Genomic DNA, 21,849 nt, shown 5'->3' on the forward strand with positions numbered 1-21,849 from the left:
TTTATTTTTTTGGGAAGTCTCCTTCACAACATTGGACCCGCGAAGATCCGGGGTAGAATAGGTCTTCAGCAACCCATGCTTGCCGTAAGAGGCGACTATGCTTGTCGTAAGAGGCGACTAACTGGATCGAGTGGTCAGGCTCACTGACTTGGTTGATGCACGGTCATCGATCCCAATTGCGTGGATGATGCTCATGATATCAATCACTGGATTGTCTGGTTCAGATTCGATTATTTACAGACCGCTGTTATATAGCTGGAATATTGCTGAGTGCGGCGTTACACAACAAACCAACCAACCAACCTTCAACATTGACCATGGTGACCCCTTTATCACTGAAATTAGTCAGATAAAGCATTATTTTTATTGCAAATTATGCAATTGAGTCATTGGATTTTGAACAATTAATTTGGACATAGAGTTATTATAAGAATCCAGGTGGATATCGTCACAATGAGTGTATATTTAGAAACACGGTTGTAGATCATCTGAGTGTTGGAAACTTATAGAAGGAAATAGATCCATGGCAGACAGAACATGATCATGATGATAGTCAGTATTTCGCTGTGTGATGTGAATCCTTCTGGGAATCCAGTTCTGTTTTGCTTGTTCACGTCCGTCGTCTCACTTGCTGAATACAGTAGGTGTTTTTTAGATTATTCTTTTTTGAAATTTGTCGGAATGGATTTTATTTTACATATTTCCTAATTTTCCTAAAGTCTTGTGTATGAACCAGTTGTTTTGAGTTGATAGCCTTAAGCAAACCTTTCTGGCTCACCTTAACCAAGGTTTAAGTGATGCTCATGTCATACGTTTCTATCCATCATTTGTCGGTCCATCTGCCTGCCCATCTGGGAGATTAACATTGCTTTTGGAAAACAGGGTCTATGGAGTTGAATCTCTATGTGAATAATCCCAGTCTCTCCAAACAAGCTCCTAGAATACCTATTTATTCATGTTCAACTTTTTCAAATATTTCATAGATCTGGTGCCTGAATTATTTCCCCTTTTTCTCTTTCTTTCATCCTAATTTTAAAAGGAAATCTCCTGAAGGTTTGAATACGCCGAGATACAGACCAGCTTCTGTTAATGTGTGTGTCGGGACACAGTTGCCGTAACGTTTTAGGTGCCACAATTTGCTGTGCAGAATTCCTTCCCAGAATTCTCTGATCGTGGGTTTGAATCCCAGATTCGCCCAGATTATGTTTCTTGGTTTATCAGCACCATACCCATGCTTTCAGATTTTACCTGCCACACTCACTCACCCACCATTATTTGTGATTTTGTTGCCAGGGAACATGTACCGACGCGGAGCTCGGCGATGGAGGAAATTATATAGAGTTAACGGCCACCTCTTCCAGCCCAAACGCTTTTCCAGGGTAAGATATTATCTTTCCAATGAATTATATTGGACTACCCAGACCTGTGGTTAACCCATGATATATTGTTGAATGACACTAACAATAGACTACAAGTCGCTAATGTTCGCATTTCTTCCTGACTATGCACACATTCCTTCTGGCTCTTACATGGTTGAGGAAAAATAAAGCTTCAGTCAGTTTCAGTAAATTCATGATCAAACTGTTGTATATGTGTATCTAAAGACGTTTTGCCAGGGCTCTGGTTAAACAGTTCCCAATCTGACATTTTGGAAGCAACTCTCAGGACCTACAGCAGGTATCCGGGTAGGGTCAGGTAATAGGGTTTCTGGTACCCGGGCAGGGTCAGGTAATAGGGGTTCAGGTATCTGGGTAGTAGTTTTCGACTCATTATTGGCTTAGTTCAAATCCATGATGACCCGTGAAGATCTGGGGTAGAAAAGGTCTTCGGCAACCCATGCTTGCCGTAAAAGGCGCCTATGCTTGTCGTAAAAGGCGACTAACAGGTTTGGGTGGTCAAGCTCGCTGACTTGGTTGATGCATGTCATCGATCCCAATTGCGTTGATCGATGCTCATGATATTAATCACTGGATTGTCTGGTCCAGACTTGATTATTTACAGACCGCCATCTTAGGGCTGTAATATACACCAATGCTATGAATGTCGTGTGCCATGACGGCAGCAAAACTATAAGTATAAAATAAAATTTGATTCTTTTTATGACGATGTAGATGGAGATTGTTCAGTTTGTGTTTATTGTTTACAGAAGGCGTTCTGCTCGTTCTGTACAGACCGGATCTGGGGCCTGGGTCGTCAGGGTTTCAAGTGTATCCAGTGTAAACTCCTTGTGCATAAACGCTGTCACAAGCTCGTGAAGAAAGCTTGTGGTGGCCCAGTGGTAAGTAAAAACATTTTAGAACTGACTATAATAATAAGATGAGATTACTCTTTAGGTTCGGGGGGTTACGAGTGGCCCAATCGTCTAAGTTGCCATGATTCGCTGTGCAGAGTTGTGTCCCTTGGGCCACGCAGAAACCTATGTTTGTGGGTTCGAATCATGGTACATGGTTTCTTCAATTTCTGTATGCTACAGTATGTGACATGCACTTCCTTGTAACTGAGAAAACTTATCCCCTAATCATAAACTGATCATTCTCTGTGGTATATGATTGCCCTATTTCTCCTTGCAAGTAATCACAAGGTTGAAAAAAACCAACATTTTTTTAGTGGTATGTGTTGTTCCACAATTGAATTATCTACCTTAGCATGGAAACATATAACCTCTGTTCAAGTGCATACCTCCTAGTTTCATTATTTCTCCTAGTGAAATGCTATGCACGACTGAAATAGTTGTCCACTAATAACAAAATCATGAAATGAAGATGTGGAGATTTGATTTGAGGATGGCTGCTGAAAGGATCTTATCAATCTATGGCTGATAGGAATCAACGAAGCTGAGAAATATAGACCAAATACAAAGTACTGCCTAACACGTGTGATCAATGTCTGTATTAACAGGAGCCGTTGCAGGGCCCGGCTTACGACAGCGACAAGAGCATCAGCCGAGGGGGTGGTGGCAGCATCGAGGAGAACGGCAACTCCCATCAGAACAATGTCTCGGGTTAGTGTACTTGCTTGTCTGTTTAACCCATGGGAAGTCAGGGAAGATACTGTCCCCTCTAACAATGCTGGTCATAAGAGGAAAGTTTATCATTAATAGATTGAGCTGTCAGGCACAGTGATTTGGTTGATTGCATGTCAATATATCCAAATTGCGTGGATCGATGCTCATGATGTCAATCACTGGATTGTCTGGTCCTGACTTGATTTTTTTCAGACCGCCATCATATTGCTGGAATATTGCTGAGTGCAGCAAACAAATAAACAAACAAATCTTAGGTGATACCTGTTGGTTCTCGCCAAAGTGATTAAAATCTCTGACTCTCACGTTCTTTCCTCCGTGGTCTTGTGTAGAGCGCCTGCCCGGAGAGAGGAAGGTCAGGTTTTTTATCCCCGGCCGCGCCATACCAAAAGACGTTAAAAGATGGTAGTTGTTGTCCGGAGCTCTGCATTAAGGGGCTAAAACAAGGACTGGTCAGCTCAGAGTCAGTTTACTGTGTCTGAGTGGGGTATTCATGTTAAACTGCGGCATGGTATCTCAGTGTGCTAGCACTATAAATCGGCATCAGTCCGTACTAGTACAAGCAGCCACACACACACACACACACACACACACACACACGTACATGCACATCGCTATATAAGTGCAATAATCTTGGACGCAACGTTAAACCAGGGTTAGAAATTAGCACTAGTCCTATAGTCCTTGCCAAACTGCCCAATGGTAAAGGTATCACAAGGACTAGTAGAAAATTGTGCTTTTTAAGGGTTTTGCTATATGTTATCATTATAAGGACTAGTGGACAAAAACTACTCACTCACTCACTCATTCAGTTTCAGGAGCAGCCTCTAACACTGTTTCCTACGAGCCAGGCAAAGAGGTAGGTACAACAAGAGACTCCCATAGATTAGATATTCACAATTTTAAAGTGCGTTATGTTTCCATTCTGTTTGAATAAATGCCCTGGACCCATTAACAACCATCGCTCCTTTGAGATCAATTTGAATGACACAGTGAAATAGATGTCCAATCAGATTACACTTATGTGCAAGACGAATTCTGTGGGAAGACATTAATAGAAGAGACAGGTGGTAGGGTCACTTCACAAACTGGGGGCACGGGTGGCCCAGTCGTCTAAAGCGCCGCGATTCGCTGTGCAGAGTTGCGTCCCTTGGACACGCCAGAAACCTATGATCATGGGTTCGAATCCTGGTTCACCCCGAATATGTGTCTAGGTATGTCAGCACCATACCCGTGCTCGTGGGTTTTACCAAAGTGGTAAACGTCTGATACCTGTGTCACTTTGGGCTTCCCTCCCACATTAAGCTGACACGCTGTGATATAACTGGAATACTGTTAAAAGCGGCGTTAAACCAAACTCACTCACTCACTCACTTCACAAACTGTGGTAGTGTCGGGGGAGGATATAACTAGTATCTAGGAAGTTATGATGCATGTGGTTATCAAGGATGTGGTTGATGAGGATCGGGATGTATGATGTACAATTTCCTTAATGCCTTAAAGGATGTGAAACGTTTTATGACATATTCCAGACTTGAAACAGCTTTCATGAATTCATAAATTCATGAATTCCCTCCTATAGGTGTTGTTATTTATGATTTCCATCACTCTGACTCTGTGACACAAACATTTAACATCTTTTCTAAAATGTTTCGACAAACTTAAAGGGGGACTCCACAGTCTGGAAAGGCACATAACCCAGTTAACGATTCCTGTGATAGAGGAGTTACATTTTAAGTACTCGTTATTGGATATTTAACTTCAAGGATGAGTCCCCCTTTAACACATTGGTTATGGTCAATGTACTATTTCCCTCTCAACTATCTACACATTGTATTCTCTGTTGTACTTTCCTGAAGGAGGAGGAAGAAGCACCTGCTTTTACAGAGGTAGAGAGTTATCTCCCTTGTCAATACACAGTAAATTCCATTTGTGTGCAAGCTTTTCACTTTATTTATTTGCTTTTTCATTTCATGTTGACAGCACTGAGCTCAATGGAATAACCTTCACAGCATTTTAGTTATATATATATATATGTGTCTGTTTTTTTGTTTTCATTTGTGTAGGCCGATGCAAATTTTTTTTTAAGGAATTGATATGGAATATCTTCACATGCCTTGTTTTTTAAGAAAGTGTCCTATGTTTTCTGTACATATTTGGTGTTGGAGGGTAAAGAATATTGAGTTTTTTAATACACGTTTTATAAACACTTTCCAGCCTGTACTGCGAACATGTAATTGGGCAGGACAGTTGGCCCAACCCTCTTAGATGCTGTAGTTCCCTCGGAAAAGTTGTGTACTTCTGGCATATAGGATATGACCCCACCTTTTATCTAATTATGATATTGGTTTGTCAGCACAATATCAGCCATCATGGGTTTCACGAAAGTTGTAAACGTGGAAGACCTGTGTCACTTTCCTCCCTTATCAAGCTGTGATATGACTGTAATATTGTTCAAATCAGCATATTACTCATTAAGTGAATATTGAAATCAATAACCATGATTAAAAGCTAATAATGTTTGGGACTATGTGGTATTTTGTACAATTATGTTGTAGTTAACAGTCATTGTTCAATAAGAATACAGTTGATGTATTTAGGTGATTTAGTTCCTCAGTAATTTGTCAGACACCCATGCTGTTCATGGATTATGGTATGTGGTTTTGGGCAAATAATGGTGTTGTCATAGGGCTGCAGCCTGCGACAACCCTCCATCACTAGGGTGCAGAATACTCACCGTGTGTTGTCATGGCCACTCAGGGACCTGGCATTTATCATAGGCTGGGTCGGAGCAGTCGTGGGATGTGGGAAGAGGTATGGGACGGAGAGAGTGGGAATTGGGTGGGCAGGGAGGATCAGGGGATGTGAGTAGAATTATGGGATGAGACGGAGAGAGTGGGAATTGGGTGGGGCAGAGAGGATCGGGGGATGTGAGTAGAATTATGGGATGGGATGGGATGGGATGAGACGGAGAGAGTGGGAATTGAGTGGGGCAGAGAGGATCGGGGATGTGAGTAGAATTATGGGATGGGATGGGATGAGACGGAGAGAGTGGGAATTGAGTGGGGCAGAGAGGATCGGGGATGTGTGTAGAATTATGGGATGAGATGGAGAGAGTGGGAATTGGGTGGGGCAGGGGGGATCAGGGGATGTGAGTAGAAATATGGGATGGGATGAGATGAAGAAAATGGGAATTTGGTGGGCAGGGGGGATCAGGGGATGTGAGTAGAATTATGGGATGGGATGAGATGAGACGGAAAGAGTGGGAACTGGGTGGGCAGAGAGGATCGGGGATGTGAGTAGAATTATGGGATGAGACGGAGAGAGTGGGAATTGGGTGGGGCAGGGGGGATCGGGGATGTGAGTAGAATTATGGGATGGGATGGGATGAGACGGAGAGAGTGGGAATTGAGTGGGGCAGAGAGGATCGGGGATGTGAGTAGAATTATGGGATGAGATGGAGAGAGTGGGAATTGGGTGGGGCAGAGAGGATCGGGGATGTGTGTAGAATTATGGGATGAGACGGAGAGAGTGGGAATTGGGTGGGGCAGGGGGGATCAGGGGATGTGAGTAGAAATATGGGATGGGATGAGATGAAGAAAATGGGAATTTGGTGGGCAGGGGGGATCAGGGGATGTGAGTAGAATTATGGGATGGGATGAGATGAGACGGAAAGAGTGGGAACTGGGTGGGCAGAGAGGATCGGGGGATGTGAGTAGAAATATGGGATGAGATGAGACGGAGAGAGTGGGGCAGGGAGGATTGGGGATGTGTGTAGAATTATGGGATGGGATGAGACGGAGAGAGTGGGAATTGGGTGGGCAGAGGTAATGGGCATGAACTGATGGTTCAGGCAGAGAATTAATCGTTGGAATGGGTGGAGTTTGGGGTGGGGAGAGAATTAGGGATGGTAACAGAATCAATGGATGGGGAATGGCAGAGAGAATTCTGATCGTGTTGGGCAGAAAAGAGAAAAATAATGTTGGGTTTGGGAAGACAACTTGAGAGAATAAGGGTTGGGATGGGGAGGGTGGCAAAAGTGTCTTCTATTTGAGTAGATTCCTATGATAAATGACAGGTCCTACATCTGCATGCACTGCTGTTTCTCAATATTGTCAACCATTTCACCTGTGGATTACATCACTGCTTATCTCCCCTTTTCAATGGTATTCTTCATATTCCTTTTTGTTGATAAATAGTGAACTTATACCGTTAAATGTCATTTTATTTTGTTGTGCATTTTTAATTCTGTGCTACCCATGTAACTCATGTGTTTTTCTGATCATTCATATTAGCTGCCATCATTGAACACATTTTCAAATCTATATCAATCTATTACCTTGTAAAAGTGATGAATCATGACTAATATCCTGTGATGTACTGTATTTCCTCTGATAGATGATGTACCTCCACTTGACATGAGGGCTGTATAATTCATGCAGGGTCAGAACCAAATTTGAAGAAAGTTGGGATCGCTAATAGACATCAGGTCTCACAGATGCTAGGTTTCTTGTACACATCATCTCAAATGAAACAGTAAATGAATGATACCCATTTATTGATCACGAGGAATGTCATGAAATAATAGAGCCAGGGTCCTCAATAAATACCATTATTATGTTTGAAAAAATACACATGGATGGAAGGAAGAGGAGGGGGGTTGGGGGTTGTCATCTTTTAGAGGAAATACTTTTAAATATTGCCATATTGTGTATGAAGCTGGTTAAGGATATATATGCTTTATTCTGGTGGCTAAAAAATGCTTCATGTAATTTAAGGACAAAAACTGTTTATTGATTTCTAGAAAATATCATTGTTAGTTTAGAAATTTGATAAAGTGTTCCTGAAATTCTCATTTTGTTTTTCAAGTATAGAAGGAAAAGTGGTTGTGAAAATAGTTCCCACGGTTTCCATGACAACTGTCAAGAAACTGTGTTGAGGGCTTTTCTTGGAAAATGGTTCCTCTGAGCCTCAACATTTGAAACCCTGGGATAATTTTCATATTATGTGTTTGTACTCCTTGATCATCCAAGATTTTGATTTATAACAAAAAAAATTTAAAGACTTTCATTACAGAAGATAGATTATATGAAGAAAAGGTACTTTTTTTTTCTACAAATACAAAGTTCATGTACATACGTATATGTTACTGCCATTATTAAATGCCACATTCCTTTTATTTACAGACTGTGCAAGTTGATGTAAGTATTTATAAAATTGTATGTAATATTTCATGTAGTTGGTATCCCAATATTTGAAACAGTAACATAAATTAATGATGTTTTGCACAGAACCATGTGGTGTGGGACATGTTCTAAGAAATAAGACTTCTATGTTATGTCAGTACTGGCAATGAAATCAGATGCCATATTCTTCCATTAGACATCCAGGCATCTATAAATTGCATGCAAATTGTTGGCCCATCATTTATCAGAGGCCCTGTGTCTCTTCTGGTCCTGTGGCAACTCACAACCTTACTGAATCCCAAATTCTCGAGGTAAAAGTGTTGGCTTGTCGAGCCACCGACCTGGGTTTGATTCCCAACTTGGCACAATGAGTGAACTCATGCATGGCGTCCCCAATCGTAACATCATGCTCTCTCACTCACTTTGCACAAGACCCGTGAAGATCCAGGGTAGAATAGGTCTTCAGCAACCCATACTTGCCGTAAAAGGCGACTATGCTTGTTGTAAAAGGCGACTAACGGGATCGGGTGGTCAGGCTCGCTGACTTGGTTGATGCATGTCAACGATCCAAATTATGTTGATCGATGCTCATGATATTAATCACTGGATTGTCTGGTCCAGACTCAATTATTTACAGACCGCCGTCATATAGCTGGAATATTGCTGAGTGCGGCGTAAAACAACAAACCACCAAACCAACCACTTTGCACAGTGTCATTGTAAAAGTGCTTTCATGTAGTCACATTATCGGCAGTTTCAATGATTAGTTTCAAGTTTTTGTCATTAGAGCAACACCAGCAGACATTCTGAATAGGGACACCGATACAGTATGTAGTTTATTCTTTTGCGTGTTATAGACATCGCCAGGCGACGATGGCAAGCAAATGACGATGGATGAGTTCCAGCTGCTGCGTGTGATTGGTCGGGGCAGCTACGCCAAAGTGCTGCAGGTGGAACACAAGAGGAGCAGACGTATCTACGCCATGAAGGTCATCAAAAAGGAGTTGGTCAATGATGATGAGGTCAGTGAAGGTCATGGACATAGGGTGAGGTCAGGGCTTGTGAATCTGAATGTTGAGGTCAGGGACATGAAGGTCTGTGGAGTGAGGTCAGCAAAGGTCAGACACATAAGGGTCTTGTGTGGAGTAGGGGACACGAGGGTCCGTAGGGTGATATTAGAGACACGAGGGTCTGCAGGGTGAGATTAGAGACATGAGGGTCTGCAGGTTGAGATTAGAGACATGAGGGTCTGCAGGGTGAGATTAGAGACATGAGGGTCTGTAGATTGAGATTAGAGACATTAGGGTCTGTAGGGTGAGGTTAGAGACATGAGGGACTATAGGATGAGGTCAGAGGTTACATACAAATCTATTGGATGATGTAAGGGACATGATGGTCTGTTGGGTGGGGTCATCAGAGGTCGAGGTGAGTGTCTGTGGGGTGAGGTCAGCAAAGGTCACACACATTAGGGTCTACTGTGGAGTAGGGGACATGAGGGTCCATAGGGTAAGGTCGGGTACAGGAGGGTCTGTAGACTGATGTCAGTTAGAGATTTGAGAGTCCATGGGGTGAGGTTAGAGACATGAGGGTCCGTAGGATGAGATTAGAGACAGGAGTGTCAGTAGGGTGAGATTAGAGACATGAGGGTCAGTAGGGTGAGGTTAGAGACATGAGGATCCGTAGGGTGAGATTAGAGATTTGAGAGTCTATGGGGTGAGATTAGAGACATGAGGGTCCGTAGGGTAGAATAAGAGACATGAGGGTCCGTAGGGTGAGATAAGAGACATGAGGGTCCTTAGGGTGAGATTAGAGACATGAGGGTCCGTAGTGTGAGATTAGAGACATGAGGGTCTGTAGGGTGAGATTAGAGATTTGAGAGTCCATGGGGTGAGGTTAGAGACATGAGGGTCTGTAGGGTGAGATAAGAGACATGAGGGTCCATAGGGTGAGATTAGAGACATGAGGGTCAGTAGGGTGAGGTTAGAGACATGAGGGTCCGTAGATTGAGATAAGAGACATGAGGGTCTGTAGGATGAGATTAGAGACATGAGGGTCTGTAGGGTGAGATTAGAGACATGAGGGTCTGTAGATAGAGATTCGAGACATGAGGGTCCGTAGGGTGAGATTAGAGACATGAGGGTCCGTAGATTGAGATTAGAGACATGAGGGTCCGTAGATTGAGATTCGAGACATGAGGGTCCGTAGATTGAGATTAGAGACATGAGTGTCCGTAGGGTGAGATTAGAGACATGAGGGTCCGTAGGATGAGATTAGAGACATGAGGGTCCGTAGATTGAGATTAGAGACATGAGGGTCCGTAGGGTGAGATTCGAGACATGAGGGTCCGTAGGATGAGATTCGAGACATGAGGGTCCGTAGGATGAGATTCGAGACATGAGGGTCCGTAGGATGAGATTCGAGACATGAGGGTCTGTGGGGTGAGATTAGAGACATGAGGGTCCGTAGGGTGAGATTAGAGACATGAGGGTCCGTAAGTGAGATTCGAGACATGAGGGTCCGTAGATTGAGATTAGAGACATGAGTGTCCGTAGGGTGAGATTCGAGACATGAGGGTCCGTAGGATGAGATTCGAGACATGAGGGTCCGTAGGATGAGATTCGATACATGAGGGTCCGTAGGATGAGATTCGAGGCATGAGGGTCCGTAGGGTGAGATTCGAGACATGAGGGTCCGTAGATTGAGATTAGAGACATGAGGGTCCGTAGGATGAGATTCGAGACATGAGGGTCCGTAGGATGAGATTCGAGACATGAGGGTCCGTAGGATGAGATTAGAAACATGATATAGACTGCTGCTGTGGTTTGTTGCAGGATATTGACTGGGTTCAGACAGAGAAACATGTGTTTGAAACTGCCACCAACTACCCCTTCCTTGTAGGTCTGCATTCCTGCTTCCAGTCTCCCAGCAGGTAGGTGAAGGTCAAACCATCAAGTCATCCACTTGGGGATTATGTACAACACAAATTTAATGGCTATGCATCCAGGCTTTGCGTAATATAGCTGGAATATTGCTGAGTGCAGCATTAAACAACAAACAAACAAACAAACAAAGCAATCCTCATGCTAATTTGATCGTAACTCACTTTAGAATTGATAGTTTCCAGTTTTTGACTTTGACTTTTTAATTGGATGACAAGAGGCTACACTTTGTGTTTGTCATTTATTGTACATTTGGTATCTGTTGCTTAAGTAAATACATCATACTGTCTTTCCATCAGAGTCGCTATATGGTAGAAATAATGCTGACACCCGTCTTTGGATATCATGACATAGCTGTAATCAACATTGTTTTTTCCAGGCTGTTCTTTGTGATAGAGTTCGTCAACGGTGGCGACCTCATGTTCCACATGCAGAGACAGCGCCGTCTGCCAGAGGAACATGCCAGGTTCTATGGCGCCGAGATCTGTCTGGCACTGAACTACTTACATGAGCGAGGTGACGTTTATGTGGCCGGGCTTATGGGGGTAGTCATTAGGATGTGTCTGCCTGTTCGTGTCATACCAAAAGACGGTAAAAAATGGTACTTGTTGTTACCCTGTCTGGCGCACAGCATTAAGGGGCTAAAACAAGGACTGGTCAGCTCAGAGTCAGTATGCTGTGTCAGAGTGGGGTATTCATGTGTTAAACTGCAGCATGGTATCTCAGTGGACTAGCACTAAAAAGTCGGCATAAGTCCGGATAAGTACAAGGAGAAACACACACACACACACACACACACATACAAGTGCATGTGCATCGCCATATAAGTGCAATAATCTTGGATGTGATGTTACACCCCCTTTCACCTCACCAGATGTGATTATTTACTGCCACCGTCATAAAATTGGCATATTGCTGAGTGTGGCATCAAACAACAGAACAAAAAACAAAATAAAAGCTGCATCAACACCGACTCACTCGCTCACTCACTCACTCTGTGTATTCAGGTATTGTGTATCGAGATCTGAAGTTAGACAATGTGCTGCTGGATGCAGAAGGCCACATCAAACTGACTGACTACGGCATGTGCAAGGTATGTAACATATATTTCTTCCTCCTCAATCAGAGTACCGGTAGTTGTCCATCTTTATATATTTTTGGGTTGTCATTGAAATTCAAAATATTGATACTGTCAGTCTATGTGTTTGAAATTAAGCCTGAAAGTGAAGGGGTCCTTGTCATAACCCTTCTGTTAAAACTTAATGTCCTTTGATACAAATACATAAAGGACCCAAAGATCCCCTTAATATCTAACACTCCTGATACATCAAATGAGAATAGCATTACAAGCATAATTATTACACTTCGAAATATTTTCTAAACTCAGGCCAACTTCCAGTAAAGTATTAATTATTTTGTCAGTCATTTGGAATCTTTGTGAATGCAGAGAAATGTGAAACTTGGATGAACATTTGAAGCATGAACTGACTCACAAGCTGTATTTTGTTTTGTTTGTTCTTTAACGCCGCACTCAGCAATATTCCAGCTATATAACGGCGATCTGTAAATAATCGAATCCGGACCAGACAATCCAGTGATTGACATCATGAGCATCGAATCCATGCATCAACCAAGTCAGCGAGCCTGACCACCCTGTCCCGTTTGTCGCCTCTTACGACAAGCCTAGTCGGCTTTTACGGCAAGCATGGGTTGCCGAAGACCTATTCTACTCGGGATCTTCACAGGTCCGCAAGCTGTAAACATATCTGATTGTACTCCTCTCTGTTGTACCGTTACTTTAAGTGTTCCAATATTGGAATTTCCAACCAATGACAGCCTCTAACATATACATCTGGTAGTTAATTTTAAAGTTTGATTTTAGAAGGAGAATATAAGAAACTAATGCTTTACAATAAATGTTCTTAGACTTTATCTTTGTCAACATCCAGTGACATTTCCAAATCCATTAGTATCTAAAACTATACTTGTCAAATGTTTAGAGGGATATTCATAATATACAATGGAACAAAATGATAATGGAAGAAAATATCTCAGTATGGTTAGAAATGGTCTTCAGCAACAAATGCTTGTCGAAAGAGCTGACTAACAGGATCGGGTGGTCAGGCTAGCTGACTTGGTTGATGCATGTCATCATATCCCAATTGCATGGATCAATGCTCATGATGTCAATCACTGGATTGTCAGGTCCAGACTTGATTATTTACAGACCGCCGTCATATAGCAGGAATATTGCTGAGTGCGGCCTCAAAAAACAAAGAAACAGTATATCCATTTAAATATGAATTGAATTTGCATTTGTTGATTTCATGAATTTTATCACAGAAATGTTTCATGTGTCAATGCTGTTTCATCTGCATGAATGAATCATGTCATTATGCCCTCAATCGTGTGATCTTGTTTGTATGTATAGCATCATAGTCTTGTCTCCCATCAATCTCATTAAAAAATCATACCTTAGTTCTCACTACCGCTAAACAAAGATCTGAAGACATCCCAGTAGGGGTCACGTCGGAACGACCTTCATCTGACCAATCAGAGCGTCGCTTACCAGATTATGAAAGTGACAGTCGGAATGTGATTTCTAATCATGCAATTTCAAAAACTTATAGTTAGGGTTTTAACGACTGAATCCATACAATCTAGACCATCTATTTGCCATTCCAGAATGTTCTTTTGTTTAGGTTTCAAATTTGAAATCAAGAATTTGTCAAAATATGTTTCTAAGCGTAGTCGCCAATTTGAAATTGGTGCTGTAAAGCACGAGAAAGCTTCTTTCTGATTGGTCATTCCATTGGTCGATCAAAATTCGCGCAAGGTCGGCCTGACGTGACCCGTAATGGGATGTCATCAGATCTTTGTTTAGGGGTAGCGAGAACTAAGATCTGATTTTAATTAGATTGTGTCTCCCATTGGACCTAGGTAGCATGGAAGCACAAACACTGTCAAGTCTGTTGCAAGGCATAGATTAGGTGCCCAGAACAGGAGAAACAGATACTGGGAAGGGTTGCCAAGGTTACTTCCTTGGCTGCACTGATGTGACATCATACCCCTATGGTATGGATTGATGTGACTTTGTGACCCATTCCATCTTATGCTAGAGGTACGGGTGTCCCAGTTGTCTAAGGCGCCGCAATTCGCTGTGCAGTGTTGTGTCCCTTAGTCACGCCAGAAACCTATGATTGTGGGTTCGAATCCCGGTTCGTCCTGATTATGTTTCTAGGTTTGTCAGCACCATACCCGTGTGGGTTTCACCGAAGTGGTAAACGTCTGAGACCTGCATCACTTCAGGCTTTCCTCCAACATTAAGCTGACACGCCGTGATATAACTGGAATACTGTTTAAAGCGGCGTTAAACCCAACTCCCTCACTCACTACTGTAATGCTTAACAATTGCATATCATCTTATTTTCCCTCTAACGTTGGTGTAAGACAAGGTGAAAATCTCTCTACAGTCAAGCATGCATACTCTTCAACTGCTACAATGAGATTATCCCCATGCTTGTTGCCCCCAGTCTCATTAGAATCAGATGTTTTACTCCGATAATCATACCTCTGTGTTTGAAGATCTGGAAACCTCCATAGGAGGTTGACATGGTTGAACTCTGTAATCAACCAATCAGTGTCGGGGCTTCAAAATTCTTGGTTCTATGGAGCAAAGCATTCAGACCAGCATATTAGGGTTAGAAACAAACAGTTTTTGTCCACTAGTCCTTATAATGATAACATATAGCAAAACCCTTAAAATGGGCCAATATCTACTAGTCCTTAGGATACCTTTACTATTGGGCAGTTTGGTAAGAAATACAGGACTAGTGCCAATTTCTAACGCTGCAGGAGAAAAGGGACCTTATGGGTGCTGGGATACAATTGTGCTGTGGCGTCATGAAGAAAGACGTAGAACGTAAGAAATACATTTATTTCGCCATGTGTGCGGACTGCTAAAAAATATCTTATTTTGCTCTCATCAGTTCGCAATGTTATAAAAACATTGTTTCAAAAATTTTCAGCATACGTCTGCTTTCAATTGACGACGTTCAGACCTTATATCTAAAAACTGCAATCATTACATAAACATTTATAATGGGACTTTGTGGAAAATGACCTCAATTGTTTGATGCCATGTGTCTCTGTAATAAATATGATTTGAAAGTTATTAATTATATTTTTGTGGTCCTAGGATACTGTAGTAGTAAATTGCATAAGAAGTCAAAATGTGATTTTTCACCCAAACGGTCCCTTATCACATGGTTGATCACATATATCATTTCTGTGTTGCAAAAATGAACATAAATATCAAGTTCTGGAGGTAGGTGAATAAGGATGCAACTTTATATGGTTGTGGATATTTTAAGCACGCTTTCGTTTCTAAGTGCAATGACCTTTAAACCTAAGAGACAGTACCAGTATACTTGAAGGATCATTGTGTTCTCTAGCTTTTCGGGACGGTCGGGTAGCCTCGTGGTTAAAGTCTTCGCTTGTCACACCGAAGACCTGGGTTCGATTCCCGACATGGGTACAATGTGTGAAGCCCGTTTCTGGTGTCCCCTGCAGTGATATGGCTGGAATATTGCTAAAAGCGGCGTAAAACCATACTCACTCACTCTAGCTTTTCAGTTGTACAAATCGAGATGGTGAAGAATTGTAGCTGAATCGTTTAAGAAGCTTACATCTTTTTGGCTCAGGAACACTTGCATCCTTCATTTAGATTGAGTGGTCATAGTTTATGCAGGATAAACCTGATTGAGGTGTCCCTAGATGTTGATGCAGAGCGGTATTGTTTTGGAGTAAAATGTCTGGTTTCAATGAGGTTGAGTTCCCCCATGCATGCCATGTATGTGTTGATTCACTGACATTCTCACAACATCAGGAGGGGCTGGGCCCAGGAGATACCACAGGGACATTTTGCGGCACGCCAAACTATATTGCGCCAGAAATACTACGAGGCGAGGAATATGGTACGTTTGTCCTGGGCGCGAACATTCTCGTCTTTCATTTGATGCCTGGTTGAAGGTGGGGTTGTCTGTATAAATGAACCAGTGGAGGAAGGACGGACTGTGAGGGTCTTTGTCTGTGAAAATATAGGCAGCTTTGGACATAATAAATTGCAAGTATATTTGCTTTGCTTGAGTTTGCTGTCAGTGCCCTCAGTTTTGATTCATGTTAAGAAGTAAAGAATATAATGTTGTCTTTATAAGGGAGATAAAATATTTCTGTTAGCATCATACATATTCTGGACCTGATTGTGACATGTGGTCAGTCAGCATCATACATGTTCTGGGCCTGATTGTGACATGTGGTCAGTCAGCATCATACATGTTCTGGGCCTGATTATGACACTTGGTCTCTCAGCATCATACATGTTCTGGGCCTGATCATAACACATGGTCAGTCAGCATCATACATGTTCTGGACCTAATTGTGACATGTGGTCAGTCAGCATCATACATGTTCTGGGCCTGATTGTGACATGTGGTCAGTCAGCATCATACATGTTCTTGGCCTGATTATGACACTTGGTCTCTCAGCATCATACATTTTCTGGGCCTGATTATGACACTTGGTCTCTCAGCATCATACATGTTCTGGGCCTGATAATGACACTTGGTCTCTCAGCATCATACATGTTCTGGGCCTGATTATGACACGTGGTCTCTCAGCATCATACATGTTCTGGGCCTGATTATGACACTGGTCTCTCAGCATCATACATGTTCTGGGCCTGATTATGACACTTGGTCTCTCAGCATCATACATGTTCTGGGCCTGATTATGACACGTGGTCTCTCAGCATCATACATGTTCTGGGCCTGATTATGACACTTGGTCTCTCAGCATCATACATGTTCTGGGCCTGATTATGACACGTGGTCTCTCAGCATCATACATGTTCTGGGCCTGATTATGACATGTGGTCTCTCAGCATCATACATGTTCTGGGCCTGATTATGACACGTGGTCTCTCAGCATCATACATGTTCTGGGCCTGATTATGACACGTGGTCTCTCAGCATCATACATGTTCTGGACCTGATTATGACACTTGGTCTGCCAGCATCAGACCAGGAACTGTTGTTTTAGTTATAAACATTTGGTATCCATTGATAGATCAGGGTAGCGCTGGAGGTAGAGCCCCATGATGCAATGATGCAGTAATGATTGTAATTCAGCTGTTGTTCAGTCTATTGTTACAGCTCCACAGAGGGACAATAGTTTGGGGATGGAACCTGCATTATGTCCAAAGCTGACTGCATGTGACAACAGTTTAATACTTTGCATAATCTGATAACAGTTTTGAGAAATTAGTTTGTGCAGACAGCCCCTTCCTACGAATGCTTGTTGGGACTTTGGTGGAATTTGGATTGACTTGGAACATTTCTTATCTGCCATTATAAGTGTTTTCCTGACAGCTAATTAAGTACTAATATTTTCACAGGTAGAAATCTGTTTTGTTTTAATCCAAACTCCATCAAAGTTATCAGATAGCATAACTTTTATTTCAGTCCATTTCCAGAAGGGGGTAGCAGGTTGTGCACCCCTTTCAAGGTAATGGTATCATCCATCATCAAACAGCTGCCATGTTTAGTTTGATGGCAACAGTACTCAATGTGTGTTTTCTTGATTTTGCGTATCGTAGGAAGGATTGTGGTCGGGGGACCGGACTAACACGTTCTGTGGAACTCCGAACTACATTGCGCCTGAGGTTCTACGGGGAGAGGATTACGGTATTGAGGAATACTGTGTGACAAATAGTGTTTAGATCGTACAGAACTTGTTTGACAACTTCATATATTATTTATAGCTGATTTTTTTGTCATTATCTACGTTGGTCACTAGTGTACAAGCCTTCTTATGATTTTGAACCACTCAGTACGTCAGGGATATTCATCCTTCCTTGACGGTGATGGCCAGACAAATTTCAGTTACTTGTATGTTAAAAATGTCTGAAAGCTGGTGGTAAGTTATGAATTAGAAAAAAGGCAAAGTTACATGTTGGGTGATTTATGTATAAGTAATTTCTATTTCTGAACTGACTAAATCACCTACAGGTACTTTTGAACAGCTACTCAACCAATCAGAAATTATGCATGTATTTTCCTCATCAGCAAATCATATTTGAGCAACATCGGAAATGCCAGGTGAAGGTTTGTGAATCCACTAACAACCTTAATCTATGTTCACAATTGGGTAAATAACGTTAATCAATCAGAGTTGGGTTTTTAACATTTATTTTGCTTATGATTTTTTTTTTGCTGAAATTTATTTGGCTGAAAGTCCACTATAACTTTCGTATTTTCGACATCTCAAGATTTCTGAGCTGATATTGTATTCCAGCAAATTCTTGATGATTTACAGAGATTTATGTTTTTTGCAATGTGGAAACAGTTGCCGATCTGCTTAAACAAGTGATGGAATTTGTCTGGCCTTATAGGAAAACTAGCTTTAGAAAGCAACATGTCTTAGGTAATGAACTATAAGTTACATGAAACTTGTAGAAGAATCAACTTTTTTTAAAAGAACCAAAGATACTAAACAAATCTTAAAAAGCTAAAATGACAGCTCAACATTTCTTGAAGTTGTTAGACAAAGTAAAGTGAATGCAAAACCATTATCCAATCAGAATTTAGCTTGGTGTCAGCCAATCATGTGCCTTGTTATTCCTGCTTGTTCCATCACATTTTTCATCATCCCTTCTTATCTGAATAATATTTCTAATAAATTTGTCAAATGAGAATGATGATGTGTAATTAACTGAAGCACAGTAGAACTGAATTTCTTGTAGACTAATTCAGCATGTTCTATTGTTTACACAATTTTTGTCTTTCTTAAAACTTTTAAAGTTTCAGTACCTTTGAAAAATAAAAATTAACACTAATTTATGTAAAATTTAATGGATGCAGTTTCCTAGATGTATCTTTGAATTGATGTGTATACTGGCACCTTCATAACCGCTTACTTTGGGGATTGACAGGCCGGGCCATGTTACATATGACAAATGTAAGTGATGCAGTTGCCCAGTTGCATCTTTGATGTGTATATTGGCACCTCTATGGCCACTTCCTGTGGGGACTGCCAGGAAAGAACATGTCCCATTGATTGTTGATCAGTTGGCTACAATGGCCGTACTCAATTACTCTGGGCTCTGAGGACAAAGTGTCTTAGGCCTAAGGTGACACATTTCTCTGTGCAGAGTTATGTCCCTTTATCACACAGGATTTGCTGATTGTTGGTTTGAATCTCAGATTTATCCAGATAATGACCCTTGGTCTATCAATGCCGGTAGTGCTCATGGGTTTCACCAAGTAGTAAATGCTAACCTGCCATGGTTTGGGCGTTCTTCCCACATTAATTAGGTTGACACATTGACATAAAATTGCTGTTCAACAGCAGTGTTGTCCCCTCAAGTCCTAGTTTGCAGGACCATACAGCCTTGATAGAGCTGTAACATTGCTGACTTGGCACCCTGACTCACTCACTCACTCATGCTCAGCTGTTGCAGTGAAATCATCAACTGTTAAACAAACGATGCAGCTTTTTGTGCTTATCGGCCATTATCCAGTTATTAAAAGTCAGTCATGAATATTCGGCCACAAAAAAATGTTATTCCTCCAGTTATTTAAAGTCAGTCATAAATATTCTCATAGGTTTTCTGATTCTAGTGCTTCTCTGAATAATTAATGAAGAACAATGTTCCATCTTCTTACTGCTCTGGTGTGACTTACAACCTCAATTTGACACACACTTACCTCTTGACAAACGCATGTGGCCCAGTCGTAATTCAGTGTGTAGAGTTGCCTCCCTTTGTTGTGCCAGAATCTGAGGACCCTGCGTAGGCTCGATTTCCAGATTCAGACTGTTTATATTACTTGGTTTGTCAGCACCACACCTGGTCCCCATTACACAGAGTGATTGTAAAGCTACGATGCTCGTAATACACAATACTTTAACATCGACAGCCGTTGCGTTACTTTGTGAAACTAAGTCTTGAGTCTGGGTTTTTTACCAAAATGGTAAACTTCTAGGACCTGAGGCGTCGTGGGCTTTCTGCTACATGAAGATGACACACAATGATAACTGAATCTGTTCACATCGACAAAGAACCATACTCACTCACAACTAATCTCTTGTGAATGTGACTGTAGACTATCAGGTGTTGTCTACATCTCCTGGCATGTGGTTTTGTGAAGCGGAACCAAAAGCCATTTTATAAGCAGAGTGTCCTTGAGGCCATTTTCTTTGATTAGCTTTGGTTGACCGTGAATGGTATGAAAATAAAATGTGGGGAATCCTGCTTGTCAAAAAGCTGACTAAGCAGGTTTGGGTGGTTACATTGATTGTTGCTTGTGGTATCAACCACTGGTTGGCTGCCACTCTCTATTAATGTCACGATATTAACAGCCTGAGACTTTAGACACTAGTATGAAGCCCCAGTCAAGTAGAATTCTGTTTGGTCTTTTGAGCTCAGCTAATAATAGACCATATGAAAAGATGCACATGACCAGAATTTACTGAAACCGATTCTGGCTAGAAGGCTCACAATGTTGGATATTGCTGACTGCAGGATAATACAACATTCAAATGTTCAAGAGTCATCAAGTGTGCCTTTGCTTCTCGAAAAACAATACTTTCAAGTCCTTTGTACAATATAATTTGTGTAAGAAGCATTGCTGTTGGTGACCTCAGCTTGTGTGATATGCATCTGCTGCCCCTCCTGTGAAATGTTTGCGATATACTACTGTCAAATGCTTCTTCTATCCTGCTTCTGTTCAAAGCACAGCATTTTACCATTTGGCACATTTTGTAATTACATACATTATATAGGGCTGAGACGAGCCAAAATATACTTCCTGGGTACCCATCCCCCTGTTACCCGACCCTACCCGGGTACCCGCTGTAGGTCTCAAGAGGTAGGTACAAACTGTCCGATTGGGAAAAGTTTGACCATAGCTCTGGTAAAATGTGTTTAGATACATGTATGAAACAATCTGGTGTATTCACTGAAGTTGACTGAAGTTTTATTTTTATTCAAACATATAAAAGTCAGAAGGAATGGGCATAGTAGTCAGGAAGAACTGCGAACATTAGTGACTTGTAGTTTAAACATAGAGTTTTAGATACTTTTTGTCATAAAACAATATATTACGTGACTAACCACGGGTCCGGGTAGTCCTGTGGGTACCCGGGTCCTAATCAGTACCCACCGGACCCGAGTACCCGAGTTACCCGTCCCAGCCCTAATACATTACCATATATTTATGACTCAACCAGTCATTCATTCCTGTGGCAGAATAGGTCCTTGAAAAAAAAGCTACATCCATTGTTTAGCATTGGCTAAAATGGTGATTGGATGACCAAAATGGCTTTTGAGAAGGAATGATCATTTGTGAAGGGGAGTAAATTCTAAGAGGTTAACTCTCACTGATGGCCACTGCCAATTTGACATAAATTTGAACTCACTCCCTCACTCACTGATGACCTTGGATTTCAAGCACAAAGTGAGGGCTGTGAGGTGGCTTTAGTGGCTAATGTGTTCACCAATAACCTCAAAGGTCTGAGTTTGATTCCCAGCATGGGTTCATTGAGTGAAGTCCATTGGACTGAGACCCTGGTTGAATTAATTTCATCACAATGGTTACTGGTTTGTCTGATCCAGGAATATTCCTCACTGTTATAGCTCTCCCCA

General features: G+C 41.8%; 1 protein-coding gene across 9 annotated transcripts in view; it reads left to right on the forward strand.

Annotated features, from left to right (window-relative positions):
- The window catches only part of LOC139471649 (protein kinase C iota type-like), a 65,908-nt gene that overhangs the window by 37,818 nt on the left and 6,241 nt on the right, over positions 1-21,849 (forward strand). For 7 of the 9 annotated variants that reach the window (XM_071254068.1, XM_071254066.1, XM_071254063.1 and 4 more), the window contains exons 6-16: positions 1,294-1,379; positions 2,147-2,278; positions 2,899-3,001; positions 3,835-3,881; positions 4,882-4,911; positions 8,209-8,223; positions 9,066-9,230; positions 11,040-11,137; positions 11,527-11,663; positions 12,155-12,240; positions 16,036-16,123. In XM_071254068.1, the coding sequence (XP_071110169.1) occupies positions 1,294-1,379; positions 2,147-2,278; positions 2,899-3,001; positions 3,835-3,881; positions 4,882-4,911; positions 8,209-8,223; positions 9,066-9,230; positions 11,040-11,137; positions 11,527-11,663; positions 12,155-12,240; positions 16,036-16,123 (987 nt within the window). Of the gene's footprint in view, positions 1-1,293; positions 1,380-2,146; positions 2,279-2,898; positions 3,002-3,834; positions 3,882-4,881; positions 4,912-8,208; positions 8,224-9,065; positions 9,231-11,039; positions 11,138-11,526; positions 11,664-12,154; positions 12,241-16,035; positions 16,124-17,802; positions 17,891-21,849 lie in introns of all 9 variants that reach the window. The other 2 variants (XM_071254062.1, XM_071254065.1) reach the window with 2 other exon arrangements.

The sequence above is a fragment of the Haliotis cracherodii genome, unplaced genomic scaffold (genome assembly GCF_022045235.1).
Source record: "Haliotis cracherodii isolate W230 unplaced genomic scaffold, xgHalCrac1.p SCAF_23, whole genome shotgun sequence".
NCBI lineage: Eukaryota > Metazoa > Mollusca > Gastropoda > Lepetellida > Haliotidae > Haliotis > Haliotis cracherodii.